Source organism: Spea bombifrons, chromosome 9, assembly GCF_027358695.1.
Source record: "Spea bombifrons isolate aSpeBom1 chromosome 9, aSpeBom1.2.pri, whole genome shotgun sequence".
In the NCBI taxonomy this organism is placed as follows: Eukaryota; Metazoa; Chordata; class Amphibia; order Anura; family Pelobatidae; genus Spea; species Spea bombifrons.
The window spans coordinates 28,328,170-28,354,514 of NC_071095.1; the positions used below are offsets into that span (position 1 = coordinate 28,328,170).

Below are 26,345 nucleotides of genomic sequence, written 5' to 3' on the forward strand. Positions count from 1 at the left end.
CTAGAGTTCAGAATACAATCAAAAGAAAGTAGAGAATTAATTTCCTCAAAAGAACAAGGTATACATTGAATAGCCACTTTAATATGTACACCTTGCTAGTACCACGTTAGACCCACTTTTGACCTCATAACTGCCTTCATTCTTGGTAGTATACTTTATACATTGTGCTGGAAATAATTAATGAAAGATTTTGGTCCGTATGGAAATTATGACATCACACAGTTGCTGCAGATTTGTCAGATGCACATCCATGATACAAATCTCCCATTCCACCATATCCCAAAAAAGATATACTGAGGTACACTGAGGACATAAAGGGATTGAGGTGGTCAGCAACAATACTCGGGTAGGCTGTCTTGTTCAAAAGATGCTCTATTGGGGACCAAAGTGTGCCAAGAAAATGTACAACACCATTACACCACCAGCCAGCCTAAGTATTGGTACAGGGCAAAATAAATCCATGCTTTCACGTTGTTTATGCTAAAGTCTGACCCTGCCATCAGAATGTCACAGCTGGAATGTCTAAATTTGGCGCACCTTTGCCAATTAAAGCCTCAATTTACTGCACTTACCTGAGAGGAAAGTCACTTGGTGTGGTCTTCTCCTGCTGTAGACCATGTGCTTGAAAGTTCAACGTCTAATGCATTCAGATATTTTATTCTCCATACCTTGATTGTAACAAGTGGTTTTTTGAGTTAGTGTTCCCCTTTCTGCCATCTCAAGACAATCTGCCCATTTTCCTCTGACCTCTGACATCAACAAGGCATTTTCATCCACAAAACTGCCAATCACTGGATTTTTTTCTCTTTTTTGGACCATTTTCTGTAAACCCTAGAGATGGTTGTGCATGAAAATGCCTGCTGATCAGCAATTTATATCATACTCAGACCAACACAAATGGCAAGAACCATACCACGTTCAAAGTCACTTAAATCCTATTTCTGATGCTGGGGTTTCAACTTGAGCAATTTTTCTTGGCCAAGTCTACATGGCTAAAAGCATTGAGTTACTGCCATGAGGTTGGCTGATTAGCTATTTGTGTTAACAAGCAATTGAGCAGTTGTACCCTTTAAAGTGGCCAGTGAGTATAGATATACAGTATATAAAACTGAATTTATTTCCATAACACATAGAGATTATTTGGACTAGTTAAATTCTGCTTTTAAAATATACAGATTGTAACTTTAAAAAAACCTCTCTCTAAAATACAAGTATTGATTTTATACAATACAATTTATATCTTTAAATTATAGAAAAGATAAATTATATTATATGATGATATTGTATATTATATTCCATATTGGACACCTATGTTTCAATAGACAGATAATGGTTTAGATATGGTCTAGCAGTATACCAAAGCAGCTACACCCATACCAGGAACTAATTGCTAAAGCAAATAGAAAAAGCTGTATTTTGTTCAATTTTACAAGCACAAGTCAATTTAAACAAGACAGGCAACAATTTACTGAGTATTATTAGAGAAATATAGGATGCCATTGTATAATAACATGTGTCACTTGAATGAATAATTCATAACTTATAAAAATATAGAAACATATTGTACCATAATTATCACGTTAAAGAAAGAGTTCAACTAATTTGTAACTTCAGTGCTATGACAGACACAAAATGTTACCAAAAAATATCTAACTAGATTACTTTTCAAATATGAGTCCATTGGTAAATGGACAAGAATAAAAATCTAGAATGCATTTTACAATAGCCTACAGTGATAAAGTTTTTTTTTTTTCACAAACCAGTTATAAAGAAAATGTCTAACACGTTATAATATTCTTTTGATACAATTTAAGGATAATAAAACATTCCTCTAAAGCCTGCTCCTTTATCAAGAAATACTTTTCATCATTCATTGCACTGCTGCTGGATATTTTAAAAAATAGTGTTAATAAAATACTGAAAATTATATAATGAACCTCCTTTTAGAGATTATAGTGGAAAGATTCAAAGTACATAAAATGTTTTATAAAAGCAACTTTACATAGAATTTTTAATGTTAAATAGATAACATTCAAGAAAAGTGTATAGTTGGCCTTCAATAGCACAGGAACTGATTAAAAATAATTAACTCACTGACAAGGGTTTACCAAGAAAAGAAGTGGATCGAAATAATCTGATCATAGAGACATCAATGGCAACTACCCAATAAAAGTAAGAGGATTATGGAATTAAGAATTAAAAGGTAGACTAGACAGTGAGACTTTTGCAATACACATAAAAATGAAACTAAGAGTAAATACGTTCATTTTAAGAATAAACAGGAAAAAACAGAAAAAAAATATTAAAAGATGAAACATATAAATGATGAAGAGACAATGAATACACGACAAATATAGCCCATCAAGTGTTGTAGCTCACATACATGTTACTAAGGTGCTTTAATTATGGCTATTCGAACTGCACCAATCAACATCTTAACATTGAAGTAGGATTGTTTTTGTTTCATAAAGACGATTTGTTCTGATTCAATAAAATATTAATAAAAAATATTATGGATATATTATTCATATTAAAAAAACATTAAATCAATTCGGACCTGCAAAATGCGGTTTGCCAATATTTGTTACATCTACAAAACCTTCAGATAAAATTGAAACATTTTAAATATGAATTCTCAAATACTTTAGCACCGTTAAATATAGGAGAGTGCATTAAACATAGGTTATAAATGTTTGTTTTTCCATTTTACACTTATTAGTATGCTCATTCACATGCCAAATCGTTCAATACAATACTAAAAATATAACAAATAATACTACAGTTAGTTAATTCTACACATATAACCAAATATATACAACGACAGGCATTTAGCGACTTCTCAACAAAGCTGACATATGAAATTAATCTAAGGCATACAATTTTAACATTCCAATAATCGATTTCTTGATTTCCTAGCAAGCGCTATAACATAAGAATAACACACAAATGTGCATAATTCTTTACTCTTTATATACATTGTATACACCAACATTTCAAGACTTTCATCAATAAGAATTGTACAACACCAAAACAATAGCTCATTTAACCATCATTAGAAAAATAATTATTTTTAATTCACACACAAATTATATATACACAATAAAAAGGCGAGTGCTTACATTTATACTTCAGCAAATGAAGACATACACATAAAAAGCACATGTGGCTGATAAAACTTACCGATGACTTTGTAAAAACTTTGGGAAAGATCGGTGAAATTGAAAAGGCTTGGTCCAGGAGCCCTATGGTCGATGACAATTTGAGCCACAAGTCCTTCTAATGTCCCCAGCGGAACCCAACCTGGTCTGGCACGCTCCAATGGCTAAGTCCGGTAGTTTGGCACACAACATTTACTCCTCTGGCGTCTGCTGAAAAGTGAACAGGAGGCAATCTGGCCATTGCAGGTATAACTTCAACAATAAGAATTTACATACATTAAAAATACATGGCGTCTGAGACATTAAATCAGTCACACCTTGAAATAAGACATCAGTCTTTAACAATATAAATTAGAAACATGGGGATTAGTCTTGCAGTCCTGCCCTTATTGGATTGAACATAAGTACCCCCATTGTGTTCTATTATGCGATAAAAATTGCTAATTAAGCCAGCCTTAAATAATATGTTTACAGATTAAGAGACAAATTAGTCTATTTAGAGTTTCTGCATTTCAAATGAGTTGCACCAGTGTTGTAAAGTAAAAAAAAAAAAAAATCACAAAACCTTAAATGTAATAAAATAGTTTTTTTTTTTTTTTTTAAGAAAGGAAACCCGCAGAAACGATATCAGGACATGTTCAGAATATAAAAAATAATAAAAAATTATGTTTAATCATGGAAAACATTTAGGATACTACAGAAAAAATGTAAAACACTTTTTTTATTTAAACCAAAAAAATAATTACTCACAGTTCAAAAGAGGGGCAGAGGTGGAACAAGCAGGTTGTTTATGGGGGCAGGGGGCTAGCTTTCATTCTGGTGTTTCACCAAAAACATTACCACAGGTGTATAGAATCATATCAGCTGTATCCATCACCTAGCCGTCCACTATGCATTTATTATTACTAACTTTTATTTATTAAGCGCACACATATTAAAGAGTGCTGTACAATTTAAATGGAGCCGTTAACACATAGATAAGAAATATACATTAATACATACAGACACATCAGAAGTTGAGAATGTTGGCCATAAGCTTATGGTAATTTTAAACAAAGTTTCCAACAGCTTACTATTTAAAGGGGTAAGAGTGAAAGGTGAAAAGAGGGGTTAGTATCTGTCTTGTAGCATTAATTAAGGCTGAGTTGTTTCAGCATGGAAAAGAGGATGTATAAAGTTTTAGTGGGCCATAGGGGGAGGTGAACTGGACAAAAAAAATTAAGAAAACAGGTTTATAACAACCTTCCGGCAAAAATAAAATCTTGCAATAATACTCATTTGGGACATATAAAAGAACACATGCCTGATTATACAAAATATGAATAAAAATTGAAAAACATTTCTGAAGAAAATGGGTGGTTCTGAAGAGCAAACTGAATTTGAGCATTTCATCCCTACTAGATGTCACATGGATATTTAGTCACCGAAGTTGGGCTACTTGAGCTGTAGAAAAGCATTAGGCAGTCACATAACCAAAAGGGATCATCAAGCTACCGGTTTTTTATTCATGCAGAGCATCAACATAAAGGGTTAAGGGGACAGTGGACAGCCCCCCAATCTTAAACAAATGATAACTAGGAGTGCCCTGAACAAGTACACAAAAAACGGCACTTTCCCCTGCCTACAAGAAAGGTGTAAAACATGCACACACATCCACAGCGTGGACATGGTGCCTATACCAAATTCAAATACACACCATAAGATCAATGGTGCCTTCTCCTGCAAAGTGTCCAACAGCCCTCTACGTGGGTGAAACAGGCCAGCCGTTGCATAAAAGGTTTAATTCACACAGATTCAACATCGACAACAAGAGAGCAGAGACACCAGTGGGAGAACATTTTTGCTAAAAAAGACATAGTATCAGAGACATCAGACTGGCTGTATTAATGGGACTGTTCAAAACTCAGAGGGAGAGAAAAATATAGGAGGTTAAAGTTATAATCAAATTTAACTCTTTAAATGTTGGCCTCAACCGGGATAGGGAATTTGTATACCATTATCACTTTGTAGATTAACAAACCAGACAGGCACACAACCTGGCCCCATTAGAGTTGTGAATACCTCCTGACACCTCCTTTTATGACTGCAATCCACCTCTGATTTTAACATTATTGACTGATCAAAGAAACTTGCTTGCCTTAGACCAGGGGTAGGCAATCTTCGGCACTCCTGATGTTGTGAACTACATCTCCCATAATGCTCTTACAGTCATAATGCTGGCAAAACATCAAGGGAAATGTAGTTCACAACATCTGGAGAGCCGAAGATTGCCTACCCCTGCCTTAGACATTTTGATGTTATCTGTTTCCCATCCTTAATCATGCTATTTGACTGATACTTAAATAGAGGTTTTTAACACTGTTGTATAACATGCCTGATGATGGGACCTGAGAGGTCTTGAAAGCTTGCAGTCTATATTTACTCAGTTAGCCAATAAAGGTATCATTCAAACTCTACTTGTCACCTATATTTTTTTTAAAAAAAGATTAACATACTAATAATGTAATTCATGGACTATACATAAAAATGTTCAAATATAAATAAAGACCTATATTTCCATGAAAAAAAAAGGGAAAATTATAACAAAAATATTAGAGTACATTGAGGAACAAACAACAATGGTAAAGGAGTGAAGATGAAATAGGTAGATATATTATTTAATTATATAGCTGCTAGGAATATAAATATGAAGAGCTCAACCTAAAATCTCTCATCTCCTCTCCATATCCATCCATCCATCCTTCCTTCCTTCCTTCCTTCCTCAAAAGTTTATGAAGAGCTACAAAGTAGTATTTTGCCTGTTAGGTGGGACTGAGACATTTCAAAATACAATGTGCATGAATAGTAATAAAATATATATATAAAAAAAATATATATAAAAAAAGTATAAAAGAAACCATGTACACGTTTTCTTCGTCAACATCCCAGGTGTATTAGTTGGGATTTGGATTTTTTAGACTGACATAAGATAACTGTTTAACATACATGTAATGTATCTCTGTTATTGATACTAATATATATATATATATATATATATATATATATATACCGTATTGGCTCGGATATAGGCCGCCCCCGTATATAGGCCGCACCCTAAAAGTTTGGTGCTTTTTTAAAGAAAAAGTTTTTTTCTTTAAAAAAGCACCAAAAAAACATACTGCCACTCTGTCCCCCCCCGCCCCCCGAGATATGCTACCACTGTCCTCCCTCCCCGAGATACGCTGCTACTGTCTTCCCTCCCCGAGATACGCTGCCACTGTCCTCCCTCCCCGAGATACGCTGCCACTGTCCTCCCTCCCCGAGATATACTGCCACTGTCCTCCCTCCCCGAGATATACTGCCACTGTCCTCCCTCCCCGAGATATGCTGCCACTGTCCTCCCTCCCCGAGATATGCTACCACTGTCCTCCTCTGCCCCCCCTCCCCAACTTACCGGAGCAGACTCCCGGGTGTCTTGCGGGGCCGGCGGGGGACATCTACGCAATACAACTTCCAGTACCGGCACATCCGGCACCGGAAGTTGTATTGCGTAGACGTCCCCCGCCGACCCCGCAAGACACCCGGGAGTCTGCTCCGGTAAGTCCGGGGGGGTGCAGAGGTAAAACGCATCCGCACGATGCGCTTAGACAACCTCCCGTGCCGGCACCCCCCCCGTGGGAAGTGCTGGCAGGGGAGGCTGTCTGAGCGTATCGGGGAGTTGGATACAGGTCCCCTGCACCGCTGCGGGGGATCTGTATCCTAACCCCGCTGCCTGCCCGGCGCCCGGGACTGCATGTCCCGGGCGTCAGGTGCTAGACCCCGAATATAGGCCGAGCCAATACGGTATATATATATATATATATATATATATATATATATATTATGATGTCTAAGCGGCATATTGTGTCTAACAATATGGTAAGTGATCTTTGTGATAATTTCAGTTAGTAAAGAGTGAGCTAAACATTGTTAAAAATAAGGAAGCTAACATGAAATGGCTTGAACTACAACAGCAAACTGGATAGACAGCTGTGGTGGCTGTATTCTATGGTAAGGAGTTAACTTACTTAATATCATAAATCTATAATAATCCATGCTGAATTGATTGGCCCTAACAAATTACAAGGGATGTCCAGCAACACGGTTATTTGCAATTTAAGATTCAGGAGTGAATCTGTGACAGTTAGGGATCTTTCCTTCGACAAAGTGAAGTTCTCTTCCATGGTGACTGTTGGTGTATCTAGTACACTGGAAGGGCTATGGTCTGAAGAATGGTAATAGGAGGCATACTATTTCCATGCCCCTGCTCAAATCAAAGCCTTTCACCGTGCTCACCTGGAAAGTGCCACATCTCATTAGACACAGATGTGGCACGTTGGAGGGAGGTCCGGTCAAGTCCCATTGGCCCTTACTTGGCATGCTCAGGTGTCCCTTCTGCCTTTCTCATGCTTCAAAGCTCAATGGCCACAGTATAGGACAAAGCAAACTAAAGCTGCAGTGGACCCACCCTCCAATACATGTCCAGAACAAGGGTGGGCTAAATACAATAGAGTAATATAAATATATATATATACACTGTAATCAAGCTAGCAGAGGGGTATGTGTAATAGAAACTCACTCCAATCTAATAAATGCCAAAGTCAAGATAGGGAAGAAATGGACACCTGTAACAGTATAAAAAATAAAACGCCTTCTTCCTCATTGCTCCAGTGTTCCAGAGCTTTAGTTCATGTGTGTCCTAGAACTCTAGTCTGCAGATCTAACCTCGTTCATGTGTTACCATGTCTATTTTGGATTACCTAGTATCTGACCTATTGCTTGTCTATTGAATTACTTGGTTTGCCTTTGACCCTGGTTTAATTTTCTCTTTGGATCATTGACATGTGCCTTGCCATTTTAGACAGTTTCTAATTTTGTCTATTGATCATGCCATCTCATTTGCATGGGGTCCATGTTATTTACTACCGGGGGGGGGGGGAGTTGGGGAGAGACAGTCTAGTCAAGTAGCCCATTGTGCAACCAAATCAGCCCATTATAAGTGCCAATCTGCAATAGTGCAATAATGCAAAATAACTAGGTAAAAAAACATGAAGAGTAAAATCCAAACAAATTAAAAATATCAAGCCCATCCAATGATTCAGTGTGAAATTCTGTTTAATAGCTTCATAAAATCTAAAAGACAAACAGACTCCAGTGGTGTGGTATCTCTGGTAAAATGGTGTAAAGGGTCAGAATGCACTTACAGTTGTATATGGCACAGTAGCAATCGCCGTGCACATAAGCCTAAATGTCCCAAAGTCAACATTATTGTTGTTTTATCTGGTCTGGACAGCAATATGTAAAAGTTATATGTGTCCTGTAAATTGTATATTTATCATGTCAGTATGGATAAATATCTTATTTTCAATAATATTGGTGCGGTGCCAAGGGGCTCTATGATCTGCCAGCGCCGTATTACCAGCCGAATTCCCTAATGCAGCTGCCATTCTCTCACCAGCCTTAATCTGATGGATCTTTTTTTTTGTAATTTATTTAATATTGGGGAAATTCAGAACCGCACCAAGCGGATGCATGAGTCAGTGTCATCTGTCAGTGCTTGCCAAGGCCACAATCCCAACTAATACTACTGCTCCTCTCTCACCTTCCTTACTCTGGGGGATAATTCATAAAATATTACAGAAATTAAGCTGGGTATCAAGTGGCTGTTTGTGTCCGTCTGCCAGTATCTGCCCAAGCCCAGTGCCCTACTAATGCTCCACAAGCTCCTTCCTAAGTCTCTGGTGGTAAATAGTCAATTCTTTAAATTTTAAATAAAGCCCTCAGAGATTTCATCTACAACAGAGCTGTCAGAAACCCATGTTGGTTGTTTAAAAAAGAATGTGCCAAGAACTCAACAAATATTTTGTGCAGATTTTGCTATTAATGAGATAGAGATATTCCTAACAATGAGTATAAATACGTAAAAATTTAGATTTTGGAATTCTACAATTATTGCCATTACATGAACTATGCAAACTAATAAAAAAGCTGTTGTGCTTATTGATGAGATCAAGAGAGTACTCAAACACAAAAAAGCTACATCGAAGTTACCATCCTTCACATACCAAGAGTGTATTGATAAGAGCCACTGGACGACTCTAAGGGAACACAAGTGGCAAGGCTTCAGAAAGGCCACTTATGGAGATGCCTCCGGTTCCAAACCCTTGGGTAAGGTTTGTAAAGTAAATCCTGCAGGCTCGTAACAGTAAAGAAGTGTGGTGAGATTTTGTGGGACAGAGCTACAGGTAGAGCCACTTTAGAATCGGCTGAAGATACAGATAGATAGCACTTAGCTCATCAGTTCACAAGAAAGCAAACAAAATATGTCTTAAAAGCGGTGAAATCCTTTATTGAGTTTTTACAGGCTTTTTATATATACACATAACATAGGTAAAAGAAACAATTGTGGTGTGATTTGATTAGAATAATGATACTCAAAAGGGACGACATTGTGTCTGGTAAAAAAAAAAATAGCAGTAGTATGACAAATATGAGAGAAATTATATTAGGCAATTAAACATCAAGATTAGACAATGGCATAGTTAAACAAGTGAAAACTTCCATCTCACACACTTAACTTAATAATTTCCTAAAACTGATAGACATATACAAAAAGTCCATGTTTTAAGAAGTGTAGTATACTTCTTAAAAATCACGTAGAATCACATGGATTAGTTTCAAGTTTACACACAGTAGTATGGAAGATATACTAGGCAAGTAGTATAGTAGATAAGTCAATCTAGGGATATTGAATTCAAATATCTCGGACCTAGGAAAAAGTACACTGTAGGTGTAGTGTCAGATATTAAAATTAAAGGAATAGATGGTATTGTTTTATGCGGTAACATACAACTGTTAAGTACTGTATGTTACATAATAATAATAATCATTTTTATAATTTGTATAGAAGCAAAGGGTATCTCTCTTATGTAGGTCGTTGACCTAAAACGTCAATGTAGCAACGTACATCAAAAGTAACAAACTTTAAACTGGTGAATATATTTGTGAGGCTAGACATCAGTACAAGTATCATGTTTTAGATTGATTATATTTCGAATGTAATCCTTGATTTAAAATTCTACATAAGAATAACTGTGCCATCGAAAAGTGGTGTTCCAAAAAATAAATTTAATCAATGATCTAACAGTTCTGATTGTGATAGGGGGAAATTAATACTATACAGGATATATACATATAGATATATATAACCAAACCCATAACAAGAATGTTTGAAGAATATTCGTAGACTGTTTGATTTAGTGTTTAAAATAGGGTAATGTGAATATAGAAATATAATGGGGTTCCATTAATGAAAACAAGGGCTGCCATGAGAATTTACAGGAAAGTTGTCCTCTCCACTCCTTGATTAGACAAATCCACTGAACTTCTATGGCAGGAATAGTCTGACTGGCCCAGTATAAGAGATATTAAAAGCATGCTAAATCGCATGTAAGTCATCATGTCACCTCTTCATGTTTTGTGAACCATTTACAAACCTTTTTTGCCACCCAAGCTTCAAACATATTACAAATTTTAATCCTTCTGTCATTGATCTTTAGGCGACTCTCCTGTGCTTTGCCATTGCAGATGGTGATCAAGGAGGTCAGCCATACTACAGGGGAGTATGAGCCTCCAAACTGACGCATCAGAGCAAACCCATTTATTATATACAGATTGTCTTTAAGGGTGGCTAATGAAGTAGCCTACAACAGTGAATGAATGAACACACATTTTGGATATATTCCGTTATGGTCTCCATTAAATACAGTTTGCTAAGATAAAGATATGCAAGTGTGGAAAGAATTAAAAGAACAAATGAATAGCACAGATGGACAACTGGTATGCCAATGGTACAAGATACAACAACAATAAAGACAAGAAGAAAGGAAAGAACAGAAATGATTAAGGAGGAAACAACATTTTGGATAAGGTAAATATAGCTAGGAAGAATAAAATATATGTGAATGTTATCAGTCTGAATAAGAGCAAGATGCTGGAACAAACCACATTTCTTCCATGACAGAAAAAAATGTTAACTCACTTTCCATATATCCTTGTTATAAGACAGGCATCTGTACAGAGACAAAGAAGAAGTTTTGCTAATTTACATGGCAATACTCTACTGTTGAAACAAGTAAAAACAATAATTTTGAAAATATTTTTTTTTAAAACGACTAACGTTCATCCACTCATTGTTCAGTGACATACACAACTAGAAAACATACCATTCATCCGCATACCTGACTCTTGTGTTAGAACCATTGGATTACTTGACCAAGTCTTCTGAAATTACTAGTCTATATAAGAACAAAACAAACAAGATTTATTTTTATTATTTAACATCTAATTGTTAATCGACTCCAAATTATAGTTTACTTGTTTAGCAACATCCTTCATAACAACAACAACTGACTTGATGGTCATCCAAAAAGTAACATTAAATATTCTTTACTATCAACAGCTTCAAATACATGACAATATTATATTTAATTTCTGATAGTTAAAACATAGCATTACTGTTCACTATAAACTGTTAATCACACAAAAAAAACTACGCAGCCTCAAAAGAACATCTCAACTTCAAAGACTGAATGGAAGATAAAAGATGCAAGGTATAGGTAGCTTTATTAAGTCAAGTAGGTTATCATAAAAACTGTGGTGGCCACAGTTTGCCACAAGTTATTTTTTTAAATTACATTTGAAGTAAAATTATAAGATGCTGTTGGCCCGTTTATATATCCAGTTGGCATAGCGAAGGTACTTAATGGGAATTTTACACTTTAGACTAAGACTGCACTTCAGTTGTGTTGACATTTTCTAACCCCAGCAGACAACTCCCCAAGCCAGAGCTGAAGATGACTGGAGGCGGGTACCCAACCAGTCAAGGACCAAGAGGGTAGGAAAAGATTAACAATGCATTTGGGGAGATTCTAAAGAATACCTCTGAGGGGACAGCACAAAAATATTCATGGGGACACTCAGCTGTAATATGTCCCTTTAATGACCACTTAGGACCTGTATGGGCTCTGAAGGAGCAGAAAGTATGATCAAGGCCAGCCTTATCTATATAAAGAGTTAAAAGCAGTTAACTTTCCGTCGTTTGGAAGATATATACACATAGAACTTGATGCTAGAAAAGGATCACTCGGCCCATCTAGTTTCCCCATTTTTGGTTATGTAAAGGCTCAGACCTTAATCATTATTTGGTCTTGTCTTAGATTAAGGATAACTTAATGCCCATCATATGCATGTTTAAATTATGTCACTGTATTAGCCTCTACCACTTCTGGTGACTGTTTCATGTATCTACCACCTTCTACAATTTAAAATCCCACAGACATAGCTAGATACACCACATAAAAATCATACCGTTACTGAATACCAAAGGACACTTTCATTATTCAACACGACTTAAATTTGCAAATATAACAATGACATAACAGCAATTACCTGATTTGCACAGTCCATATGAACAGGCACGTTATTATTACATTGTTGTATTACAAGAGCCATAAAAAATAATCAAATGATTGCACCCACCAAAGCAAACATCACAACCACCCAATAACATTAAACATAAAGGTGTAAGCGCACATGCCCCAATACACAACCTTAGAGTAAATCTGTATATATACTTGCATAAAATGTGGTATAGACACATATATACCACATTTTATGCAAGTATATATACAGATTTACTCTAAGGTTGTGTATTGGAGCATGTGCGCTTACACCTTTATGTTTATTGTTATTTGTATTATTTTAGTGGAAATTTAAAGTGTTTTTTTCACGAGGTGTGTTATAAGTTGCACTTTACTTTACACTTATTGTTAATTATTTGATTTTGTTATATTTGTTATTACAACCACCCAATGCTGTAATAATAGGGTGATGTAGGCAACAAATGGAGATAAAATTAAAAACAAAAAAAAGTTATTAATAAATGGCAAGCTACTTCTGCTAAGTACTTCAGCTACAAATGCTAAGCCCAGTGCTTCACATATGTAGGGGAGCACCAGAACAGATCATAGGATGATCAGGATCCTCATGCCCTGCATTGTAGACCCCCCCAAAAAAATGGAAAAAGGGGGGGGGTATTACCTGTTATGATGTTAGTTTTCCTCTCTCTCTATATAGATGACCCCGATTGTGAATTCGGTTTTAGATATCAGTGAACATTGTTATTGTGATCTACAGATCCCCAGCATTAAGATCTTAAACTGATTCCATAAGGGCTGAGATCAGCAAGCCGTAAATGTATTAATGGATAGAGGTACACTATGGCACATTGGGTTAGAAAATGAGTAGTTACAGAAGAGCACATTTAAAAGTACTCGTCGTCATATTATTCATATTTACGTATCTTTCGCTATGACACATTAAACACGTTTGTTTAGGCAACTGCATAAGCACAACACAGCTCACTTCGACTCACCTCTTGCAGCTGCGCTTTCCGCGCCAGTTCACAGAAAGCGACCGTTAAACCACAATTCCCGAGATGCTCCAGGCAGATCACATGACGAACCTGAACACTCTACTCGTTGAAACAGATCGAGGCTTGGAACGCACCGAAATGAAACTGGTTCCCTAAAATGATTAATAACCGAGTATTCGTTCTCGCTGGTTAAGTTAAATCTTTTTTAGCGTACATATTAGGAAATCTACAAACAGCGTTCGATATTAATCGAGTCTATATTGTGTGCTGACTGTTTTTTCTTGTTGTAGTTTCGTGTTGAATTGTTGAACAGTGTGGTTTTAAACCAGGAAATGTAATATAACTAATTTTACAATGAATTATTCACGACAGATAACATTGTATTCGCCACTCTTTGATCTCGGCCGAAGTTAAGGAACTTCTTCAATCCTAAATTACATTAAATGTATTTATATAGCGCCAGCGGATGCCATGAATAAATAGCGTAAACTATAAAGTGTTATATATTATATATAAATACTATAAAAATACTTCTTCAAAGTGAAGTAATTAGAACGTATTCCACCAGGAATATCTACCCTTTGGCAAACCTTAGCAAAATCTGTATTAACACAGAGTGAGATTCTAATTAAATAATTATTCTTTTTAAGTATTTTTTATTCTTGAGTTCCTATATATGTTATTGACTTAAATAAGCTTCTATTTCTAAGTTGAAAGCTTTATTTCTCAGCTATAATAATTAAAAACCTTGGCTTAAGCGTGCTCATTGGGAATTATATTGTGGTATTATAGTGCTATTTTTTTAATGTATTATTATTATAATTATTATTTTCAATATTTGTCTTTAAAATGCTTTGTTTTCTCTCTCTTTCATGGTGGTATAACTATGAGTTCCCTTTAACTAGTAATGCTTAAAAAACCCAACTTTAATGCTGCTGCCATGACTATGATGCTTTGTGGTCTGTGATGTGGTTTATTTGTCAAAATAAAACCAACTGATACTTTATTAAACTTTATAAAACATCTGCTAGTTTGCTACTTTGCTAATGGATCTCCACCTAGAACCTCACACAAACTTACATTGATTGATGAATCAGCAATGAACACAAGAGGGATGCCAGGCTGGATGATCCTGTGAAGTGGTCAATGTTGCAATCATCCAAACCTTGTGTTTTTGTTTTTTTGTTAATGGTTTTACCTTTAAGCGCAGTCTATCGTTTCTGATAATGTCTTAAATTCTTGCAATGTAAATAGAAGTAGACGGTGGCCGAATGGGATTAAATGAAGCGTTAATCTACTAACAGTGTGGGACAGTGTGACAGACAGAGTTTAAAGGATTAATGGTGCCTGGATGAGTGCAGAGGGATTATGAATGGGATCAGGATAGAATTTATAATAAAATCATGAATGCTGTGAGGGGATCCAGGCATATAGTGGATTAGACAGCCAGTCTACATTGAAGCGAGACTTAGAGACAGCTCCTCGTCTGTGACATTTCACACCTTGCAGAGGGTTGGAGTCCCAGCTTCAAAAGAGGATTTCATGCTGAAATTGGACATACCATCTCTACCAGATTGCAAATTCATGTATGCACTACACACATTTTTTATCCTCCATTAAAAAGGTAACCGATAATTACCAAATTAACATTTTGGATTTTACTTTTATTCCTATATAATTTTTTAAGATGATTGTCTACATTTTCTATACACTATGTAGTATGGCCTCACATGTATTAAATTAAATTGTTACAAAAAAAAAGGACAGATTGTACAAATTTCTTGGATGAGGTTGCTAGATATGCTATTTTTAGTTGGTGCAGAAAGCCCTCATCCTAGAAACTTCTACCACTGATCACTTTCTTTCAATTTTAGAAAAGGAGGGGGAGAGAAAGCTCACTTTTTAATGATTTTGTTCTGATTTTCTAATAAATACATTAAATACCAAAACAAGAGTTAAGATTATTACGTGCTTGAGGGACGATCAATACTTGAATCTTACCCCTTTAAAAATAAAGGAAATTTTAGCTGAATATTCACTTAAGTTGGTCTCTTTGATAGTTTAAGATGACGTTTGAATGTGATATTGAGGTTCAAAAATTGTCATGGCGCCCGGGGAGACCCCTTACCTCAATTCTGATGTAGGGCTCCTGTGGTGTACCACCACAGTCAGCGTGGGGGCAGGGGGTGGAGCCACTCGCTCCGTGTCGGCGGGAGCACATTGTGGTCCGCACAGGCCGGCGTCAGGCATGCTCGGATTGGCTCAGTCTTGCGACTGCCTCTGGGGCTTTTAGCTTATTAACATGTGGCTAATAATTATTCACTGGGATAGCCCTGGCTCAATTGAGCAATCAGGGCGGAATGTGGTTGTGGGGATAAAGGCTCATGCAAAGGTCAGTCAGGTAGAGCAGGACAGGTCAAAAGTTCAGAAAAAAAGGTAGAGGGTGCCTTGTGCTCTCGGGGGTGCCTCGCGCCCGCAAATGCTCTATAAATAGCACCGTTTTTGAGGTGCTGCGCATTGCCTGCGGCCAACTGAAAGCTGTCTGCACTGACCTCTTACGAGCATCTGGTAAGCAGCAGCATAGACATGGAGGAGCTTCTTTTCTGGCAAACAATATTATTTATTTAGTTGTCGTTACCCAATCTAAGTGTTCTATGGTGATCCCAACTAGGGGGCGCATTATATATTTTTTCAAAAGTGGTTATTTCTCATTTCAAGTACATGCAATATTTTACTTCATGAGTGTGCAGTTCACTGCTATTAATTTTCTGCCATTATAGCTGGATGTATTTTTAAATAAAATATTTATTTTTTTCTGGTCATTTTTTTATATTGATTCCAAATTTTGGGTTGATTTTTTTCAGTTCTTTAAAATCAGATCTGTCTAAATACAGGGGTAGACTCCTGAAACAATTTAAGCAACATTTTCTTTCTTGTGGTCTAGAACCCCACCAAGGATAAGATGCTTCGAATTTGTATATACAACTGTCACAGGGGTCGGCAAGGTTTATTTCTTTTATAATATTGTTTTCAATTACATTTATTCACATGGGTGATTATATAGCAAAGTACATTAGTTTTTTTAATTCAAATGTTTTTAATTCAAACGTTAATAAAGAGACATTCAGAGATACGGTATTTATCACGCCTATACAGGTATTCTAGTATATTCTTCAAAGGGAACGAGAAAGAAAGAGAGAAAAGTGGGAAAAAATGAATTTTTCAGGAATCTTTCCTTGGAATTTTATATGGGGGAATACAAGAGTAGATCGAGTGAATCTTTCTAAAGCTCATCTTACTTAAGTGCAATTGGAGGTCATTGGGATGGGTTGTCCTTCTCCCTCTCTAAAGCCTTAGATGGGTTTAGAGATAAAAGTAAATTGAAATAATTTGCAGGATTCCTTAGAGATTCTTTGAAGCAGCTCACTCAGCTTACCTTTACCTTGGTCCTAACTGTTGGCAATAGTTTCATGAAGATGATACTGTTTACTGTGGGACTTCTGGTGTGAAAATATGTTCTATTTGGATCTCTGGTTAATGTGTAACCAGCTAGCTAACAGACCAACAAAAAAATATATATACACATACCTTTTCTTTCTTCCAAACATATCCACTATTGACTTCTTCTCTGTTTTTTATCTTCGCTTTGGATATGGACACTATCCAGCTTTCTGTTTGCCTTTTCCTCCTCATTTCATTTATCATTTCAACATGGAAAATGTACAAGAGAAGATGGCGTTTACCACCAGGACCCTTACCGTTGCCACTTCTGGGAAACCTGTTGCAAGGGGCAACTAAACTGTATGAAACTCACAATAAGGTAAGGCTACTTTCAGATAGTTGGAAAGATCCTTTAGGCACTAATTTACTAAGATTTTAGTTAATGTAACATTCGTGCTCCATCTAAAGAAGAAACTTTTTTATAGTTGTGGATTAAGTTTATAAATACACAACCTTTTATATTACATATTAGGGAAATTGTTATGATATGTTAACATCCATCATTTCCAAAGTTTCATTAAAGTATCTGTGCCGTGTAAACTTTGTCTACTAATTTCTAATATGTTTACATAGGTTGGTTTATATCAAATGTTTACATTTCATATCGTTATCTAGTGCTAAACATAGCAGTTTTAAGGCAGGGAAGCTTGTCAAGAGTGGAGAACTGCAAGCCACAGCTGAGCCAATGCCAACTCTTAGTTGACTATGGTCTTTTGATCTTCACTAGACTTCTCTTTCAACTGCAGTAAACAAGTAACATGGACTTCATATTAATAACAAAGCAAAATGAAAAACATTGGTCAAATAGATAACACATTTCAGCAAAATAAGTTAGAGTGGCTAACATTTAACTAAATAGAATATAGCAGAGAACAAGTGGAACTTTAAACTGTCCCATTTCGTGTGTTATAAAGGTCAAATCTTTGAGAGCTATTCTTAGAGGATAATACAAACATACCAATTACTGATGGATGCATCAATAACCAGGGTGATCAGCACTATTTAACGCTATAATACCAATGTCTGTATCCTTTATTTCTATGTCATTAGTAGTTTGCCATATATACCTTTACTTAGCTGCTTTTTAACTTACTTGGGTGATTGTAGGTTACTTCCTCATATCAAAGTGTGACCGCTTATATCACAGCTAGCCTGCAGGAGTATCCAGATGTCCATGTCTCTACAGTGTCCTATGCTGCTGAGTAGGGAGGTAGAGAAATATGACACCCTATAGATTGGTGTTCTTTGTTGCTCTAACACTCACTCACGCACTCCAGCATTAGACACAAGTACCCACAAAACACTCTAACATCCACACGACTTGCTGAATACCACTGACCACAGGGTGTGATAAACCAATTAGACTTCTGAAGAGCAGCGGGAGCACCAAGCCAGTAATAGGGATAACCCTGGGTACAATGAGCAGGTACCAAAGTTCATATACAGTAGGCAGGCAGCACACATTGTAAATAGAAAAAGGGCGGTAGGCAAGAAGCAGAGTTCTTACGTGGTAAACAGTTTGGTAGGCAGACAGCAAGATTCACAGATCAAAACAGGGTCAAGGTCAAAATCAGAGTTATGAGGCAAAAATAAACAAATAAAACACTGCACAGGAACAAGCTCACTGTATAAGAGACAACAAAACTACTGAGGACACAAAAACTCTGTCCCATACTTCTCCTCTCCCAGACTACAGTAACCCTGCCTTTACCCCTGACAGCACAAAACACTGACACACACTCATGTAAACGCCATACACTAACACAATATGCTGACACACCATTCATTACCACACATATTCCAGCATACAGTAGCACTCACACATGCTAACACCATACACTCACTAATACCGTACACCTGCACATACATACTCACTCTCCTTCAGAGACCCCCTTCACAGCTTTCCCTCTACCTCAGTTCTCCTATCAATGCCTTCATTTTCCCTCTGCTCCTCCCCTTGCAGCTCTTGTTCTTTCTGTCTGTCTGTCTCCCACTCTTATGGCTTTACATTTCCCCCTCCCTCTTTCCTTACATGAGTCCATTCTTCAGGCAGCTCACACTAACGTGCTTCTACTGCTGGGTCATGTAAAGTGACTGCCTGTTTTGCGCTATGCAAAAAACACCCTGCCTATGATCGCATTAAGGTTTTTATCTGCCTGAAGACCAAAAACTGTCATTCTTTCCTGGTGATTGCTGTCAAATGTGCATCACACAAGACGTTAAGATAGAGCATGTAGTCCAACGATTTGTAATGAATAATGCAGATGTACCGACAGAATGTTATGTTGCTTTTCAAAAATAGTTGTTTTTTTGTAGGCTATTACAGTACAAAAATAAAATTGTGCAAATGTCACAAATAGATTAAGGAATTTTTCAAAATAAACTGTAAATATATTCTATGGTAAAATAGATGTTTAGAATCAGAGATATATTTAGGATAAAATAATTTTTTTAAAAAAGTTTACATTTTTAGTAAAAAGGTTTACTGGAGATGGAGCAGTGATATAGAAATACATATTAGTATAGAAATACATAGTAGCTGAGATGTATTATTGTACTGATCTGTTTTTTTTCAGTTCAGTAAGCAGTATGGCCCAGTTTTCACTGTATGGCTGGGTACTTCACCAGTGGTGGCACTCTGTGGGTATGATGTTGTCAAAGATGCATTAATTAAGTGTTCTCAGCAATTCAGTTTTCGGGGATCCATTCCAATATCAGAAACACTCAGCAAGGGATATGGTAAGTGCAAAACACAGCCATTTTTACATTGGACTTCCTCATTATACTAACAGCATATACTGGCACAAGTTAGTTCATACAACTATATAGGTATATAGCTTGACACAAACATTTCATTTGGTCTTTGTATTGATAAAGTATCGGGATAGAAATAATCTTGCTTAAATCTCCCAGTAAGGAAATCGACAAATCAATAAAGGCTCATTGCTAGTTATTGACCATGGAGACAGTGACTCATCTCAAGTCCCCTCCTACAGGGTTTCATGTCACTGTTACAAAGTAATATTATAACTTATGAACATTCATTCACAAAAAACAACGCCTTTTATCGGATAGAATTCAAATGATATATAATCATGAAATGAACAATAGCAAATGGAAGATTATATAGCACAACCTATGACTGATAGTGTCCTAGGCTCCACCATTTGGGGGGGATGATTTACTCAACATATGGTACTACAGTGTAAGGGGTGAGCCTAGAGTTAGTGGTAAAATAGAAAGGAGCGTGAGAGATATGTTTCATTTAATATTTGGTTTGGCATAAGTATTGCAGAGCCGTAACTTCTGTGGGACAAGAAGGGCAACTGTCTCGGGCACAGTAAGGTGTGGGGTGCAAACAGTTAAATACCATCTATTTCTTTTACTTAGGTATCATAACCACTAATGGTAAACGTTGGCATCAAATGCGAAAATTTACAGCACTTACTCTCAGGAATTCTGGAATGGGAAAGAGGTCCATGGAACAAAGAATACAAGAAGAGGCTGTATTCCTTGTCCAAGCTATATCAGATAAACATGGTACAATTCACAATCGACAACACTGCCATACGCCCAAAAGCATTATTATATCATTAAATTAGTTTGTTTTTTTTATTTTATTTCCAAAGCTATTCCCCTTTTTATTATAGCACATTAGATGACCTACACAAGAAGCAGGGGAGGGTTGACACCTTCTGGCTTAGTGGCAGATATAGCTGAAGGGCCCCCTGGGCCGTTGCCCCCACCCTAGTGGCTAACTTACACACTAGCACACATACATACACGCTTACAGATACACATACCTACTATAAGACAAACACTCACATCATGCTATCATTCACATCTCACATTTACACATCACACCTTGCCTGGAGCCTTTCATTTTAACTGTTATTGCACTGTTAGACCGGCCCTATTTCAGGGATTTTGAACAGGACCTGAAGAGAAGACATTGCTAAATGCACAGTAGCTCTGTTAACAAGATCCCACTCAGAATTCTCCATACCCTTGCTCGATGATGTTTTTAATAATGTTAGTTGCTGATCATTTATCTGCCAGTACCCAAAGGTATTCTGGTTAACATTTGCTATTAAATTTGATTTTCTACTTTTGTAAACACAAACATATTTTTTTGGACAGGGGATGCATTCGATCCTCATACACTTCTCGGGAGGTCGGTTAACAATGTTATCAACTTGACTGTGTTTGGCAAACGTTGGCAGTATGAAGATGAACAATTCCTGAAGTTCCTTGAAACAACTAACAATTTGTTTAACTTCATTCGAGCACCAATAGGAGTGGTCAGTGCTGTTTCTTTATTACAATTAAAATATACAAGTACCTTTATGAATAATGGTATAGTTAAAGGGAAATGTATATCTCTTTCCTAGTTGAAGTTGTTTACTGGTGGTTGACCCAACATTGACAAAGATGTAAAGTTACATAAGGTTTATGACATCAGAGTTTAAGTTACTTTATATATTTTTCTATACCGGCCCAATAAAAAGTTAAGGATTTAACTTTTACAATGATATTTGTAGAAATTAGCCAAAGAAAAATGTAATTATCCCCAATGCCAGAAACCAATGGCCTTTGCAATGAGCATCTTATCTCAATTCTGTACTGACAGTTAACATCAGCTGCGATGTACTTGAGTGACACCACATACCGATATGTCTCTTGCAGGCATATAGTGCATTTCAGAAGGTAATGCAATACCTACCAGGCTCTCACCAGAAGATATTCCAAGATTGTGAACATATGAAATCTTTAATCCAGGACCAAATCAACTCACACAGAGAAACATTGGATGAGGATTCACCTCGAGACTATATTGACTGCTTTCTCATTAGGGCTAACAAGGTGAGCTATAACGATTATTAGCATCAGATTAAACAAGTGATTTTTACCATATGTTTGGTTTTTTCCATATTTGATGTACCCCTTTTTAAAATCCTTACCATAATTCTTGTGGTAAACAATACAATGGTTCCGTGTTTATCACCCAGAAGGACACGCTGACTAATTAAAGTCTATTGATCAACAGACTTCATTACCATTGCTAAAGAATGAGCTCAGTGGGGGTTTAAGTAGGAAAGGTTACCTAAAATATCACAAGGGGCAGCCATAACAGCCTCCGTGTGTGCAGATAAAGGATGGTTTTTCGAATATAATGAGACCCCGTATTAAATTTTACTAGCATTTGTGTTAATTTCTCTGATTTATATTGAATTATCCTATAAGAATTGCTAGTATTTCCGACCCAATTCAATGTGTGCAGAATTGGAGTGTTTTAAAGCAAATATTAAGCACGATTTACCTTTTTTTGGTAACTCGTTTTGTGATTCTGACATTAAGTCAACATTCATACCTCCTATGTGCTTGACTATGTATTTCAGGAACAGTGGCTCCAGGAGAGTGAGTTCTGTATAGAAAATTTGATCAGTTTAGTTTTTGAACTGTTCATGGCTGGGACTGAAACTACAGCCAACACCCTTCAGTTCGGTCTTCTGGTTATGATAAAATTTCCACATGTCCAAGGTGAGATTAAAACATCAGATCTAATAGAGTTATGTGTTTTTACGTCTTGTAAAGTACAATGTGGCAGCCGAAATCATGCGCTGTCAAAGTGACATAGCCAAATAAATAGATTTTTTTTTTTATGCGCGCTTACTGCGATTTTGGGATATTTATTAACTGCACCATATTCACCATCACAAGACCAGCTTATAGTAACTAAGTAAATGTGATGGAATGATTGAACAGGACAGGTCATTTCAGACATACTGAGCTTACTAAGTGAGCCAGGGAGCTTGTGACTGGGAGTAGAGGTGACCAGGAACCCTCGCAACGGTGCCACATATTTAATTATTTTTGTCCCAATGTCTCCTTTTTAACTTATTCAAAGATCCCTTTGCAGTTTCAAAATAATTTACTCTCATCGATAAAATTTAGAAACACATTTTATGTCTAGTTTATATGAATTCAAACAATTGTGTAAATAAAACCACTCCTTGTATTTGCTGTTTGAATGCCTTTAACTCATTCAGACTACAACTGTAAAAATATTGGAAAACAATTTAAATGGTGTCAAGAGAATTTCCGCTTACGTGTTATTTTACACATTAGTCTGGAGGCAAGTGGTAGAGATAGAGGTATTATATGCTTCTCAAACCTATTGAATTTTACAATCAGACTTCTGGCAATAGAAAATGTTCTCAATAAAATTAGGCATGTCAAAAGAAAGATAACAATGAGTAAGACTCAACAAGCATCCTAATTAAGCCATGTTAATGACCAACAACATCTACAGAGCGGGGTCATTTTCTCATTTTTTACCAGTTGGTTATTGTGTGTGATTTTAAATTATTTTACTGACTCTGTTGAAACAATGCAATATAATGGAATGAGATCATGTTTTATTGCAGACACTAATGGACAGGCATTTAATTGTACAATCATTTCCATAACAAGACCATCTATGACCAGCAAACCTGAAAGCTGCATTAGTTACATTACGAACATTACAATGTTCTGCAGCCATGCAGGGAGATCTTGTTATATAATGTTTATGCGCTTTTTTTTTAGAACGTGTACAAAAAGAAATAGATTCAGTTATTGGCACAGAACGTTTACCTAAACTGGCAGACCGCATCCAGATGCCTTATACAAATGCCGTGCTGCATGAAATCCTGAGGTTCTTGGATCTAGTGCCATTGGCACTGCCTCATGTAGTGATGGAGGACATATTCTATAGAGGTTTCAATATTCCTAGGGTGAGAAATTCAATGAATCATTACAATTAAATGTTTACACAGAAATGATAATATTAATGAGATGGGGGAGATCTATGTGGCGACTGTACAGACTTCTTCAATGGTTATGTTTAAGGCAGCTTAATCAGTTCATGAGGGCCAAGATAGGGAAAAACCAGGGGGGGTGCGTACTAACATAGAGGGCGAGGAGAATTGCTATTAAGAGAGAGGAAGGGGTCTGATATTATAAAAAGATGAACAAAAGTGTATGTGGTCACTGGCAAGGGTTTAACTATGGCCCCAATCATTAAAGATGGCTTTGTTGTTTGAAAGGCAAATTAGTAGCTTTATCAATTGTGCTTAATCATAGATGTCTATTTTGAGTAGCCTAGTGGGCTACTAAGAATAATGCTGCTGTAATCTTGATTAGTTTGTAGCTCAGAATGTCAATAAATGCCTATGCCTTTTGTCTGTGAGCAAAAATCAAGCACAAATGTGTTGTTTTCTATTCTCTGATAGGGAACAACTATTTTTCCTGTTCTTGGTTCTGTATTATCTGACCCTGCCTGCTGGGAGACTCCTGACAAATTTAACCCAGGACACTTTTTGGACCACAATGGACAATTCTGCATGAATGATGCATTTATTCCCTTTTCAGCGGGTACAAAGCAAATACATATTTGTAGAATAAAATATTGTGTGTTTTAAATAACATAGGAAAGGTGCAATACCATAGAGGAGAGGACAAAGGACATTGAAAAGCATACAGTTCTAAAAGACATGTATGTTTTGTAATAGGGTTACTTATTGATTACAAGAAAAAGATTTGGAATGGACGAAAAACAAAGGATAACGAAATACAAAGTAAATAGGTGCAATGATTTTCATTAGGTTCCTGTATAGTGGACAACCCATTTTGTTTTAGGGATCATCTGTCAGTCATTGCAGTTGTAGAACATCAATAACTTTTCACGTTATTTTGCTACATATATAAATGCAATGTCATGCACACTGACAATGAAGCTAAGATCCCTAACGTATAGAATTCTGACAGCTCAAAAGGAGTAACCCTATTACAAAGTGCACAGAGTTGAACAAGTTAATTTTGTAAGAAATGCTTATATCCTACTCTTGAAAATGTGTCTTGTGTTGGGTGATCAACACAAGACTATCCAGAAATGCACTAATATGGAATGTTTTACATAAACTGACTTTAGGACCTGTATTGGTATATTCTGGCCTAGGCCAACTAGGGTTGGAGTGGGAAGTCCAATGGGGCTGCAGCTCCTCTGCCTTGTAAATGAGGAAAGATTACCCTCTTGAACGAAGAGGTCCTGTAGTGTACTGAAGCTGTGTAGACCGGTTTTAAACTGGTCAAATGACAATATGGAAGTCTGTAAAAAGTTGGCAGAGCCTTCATTATAACCATACGTGACACCACGTGTCCTTAAGAGTCAGAGTGCTGGGATGTGACATCATACCCAGGTTCTCAGCATAGAGCATTGGAGTCATGGAGGTAAGATCTGGAAGCACAAGGTTTGTTTTAACTTTCTCAAAATTATGTCCTACAGGAAAACGAATATGTCCGGGGGAAGAAGTAGCACGTATAGAAACCTTCCTGTTCCTCACCTCTCTGCTTCAGAAATTCACATTCAGAGCTATAAATCATCCAGACAACATTGACCTGAAGACACTAAGGAGGGCCTTCCGAAAACATGGGCTCCAGTATCATTTAAAAGCATACCCTCGAACTCATGCTACTGATATAATACATGGAAATATAATATGACACAAGAAGGGATACATTTTATTGAGAGGAAAAGCTGCTTTATTTATAAAAGGCGGTTTAAAAAATTATTTGAATCACAATTTGAATTGACAGCAATATCATATGTCACAAAATGATTTATAAATAAGACTTTATATTACCAATCCAACTTTGCAATATAACTGATAAAGTTGAATATTTCCCTCAAGATAGTTAAGAATAAGAGTTAATATTTCAGAGAACTTAATTATTATTTTATTAGATCATGTGGAAAAAAAATAATTGTTTTTTTTTTTTAAATCAAAAAACAGATTTCAATGCCAGGCAGCAACAACAAAGCTCATAACGTTTTCCTGAGTTTAAACTGGTAAATGCTTTTATTGCAATTGTTACAAAAAAGTTGATAAAAGAAAACTTTAATACAATCATTAACAGCCTCTAAGCCTCCTCCATGGTGGTCTATTTTCGTTTTTCTCCATATTTGCCTTTGTGTCATATCTGTTCTCTCCTAGGTAGTTGCTATAAACCACTAGGGAGGATGCACATATTTTGCGCTAATGCTTTATTACTATATGTCAAAAACAAACAGTATTGTAACACACGTAGGTAACGATTTATGTAGCATAACACATACAGTAACTACACAACTACACTCAAACCAAGCAGGATCCAACACACATTTAATTTAACCCCTTCAGTCCCCTACGGAC

The 26,345-nt window shown here is 36.5% G+C and overlaps 1 protein-coding gene and 1 long non-coding RNA gene across 2 annotated transcripts; one reads left to right on the forward strand and one right to left on the reverse strand.

Annotated features, from left to right (window-relative positions):
* Window positions 1-10,977: 10,977 nt before the first annotated feature.
* LOC128505099 (uncharacterized) lies at window positions 10,978-13,737 on the reverse strand. Its single transcript, XR_008355535.1, has 3 exons — window positions 13,612-13,737; window positions 11,417-11,473; window positions 10,978-11,248 (listed from the first exon to the last, which is right to left on the reverse strand). It is a non-coding gene; the product is annotated as an uncharacterized LOC128505099 (long non-coding RNA).
* Window positions 13,738-17,220: 3,483 nt separating this feature from the next.
* Window positions 17,221-26,067, forward strand: LOC128505098 (cytochrome P450 2C16-like). Its single transcript, XM_053475399.1, has 9 exons — window positions 17,221-17,431; window positions 19,689-19,851; window positions 20,503-20,652; window positions 21,253-21,413; window positions 21,799-21,975; window positions 22,512-22,653; window positions 23,701-23,888; window positions 24,387-24,528; window positions 25,439-26,067. Exons 1-9 carry the CDS (start codon window positions 17,264-17,266, stop codon window positions 25,654-25,656), a joined length of 1,509 nt encoding a protein of 502 aa, XP_053331374.1. The 5' UTR covers window positions 17,221-17,263; the 3' UTR covers window positions 25,657-26,067.
* Window positions 26,068-26,345: the final 278 nt, after the last annotated feature.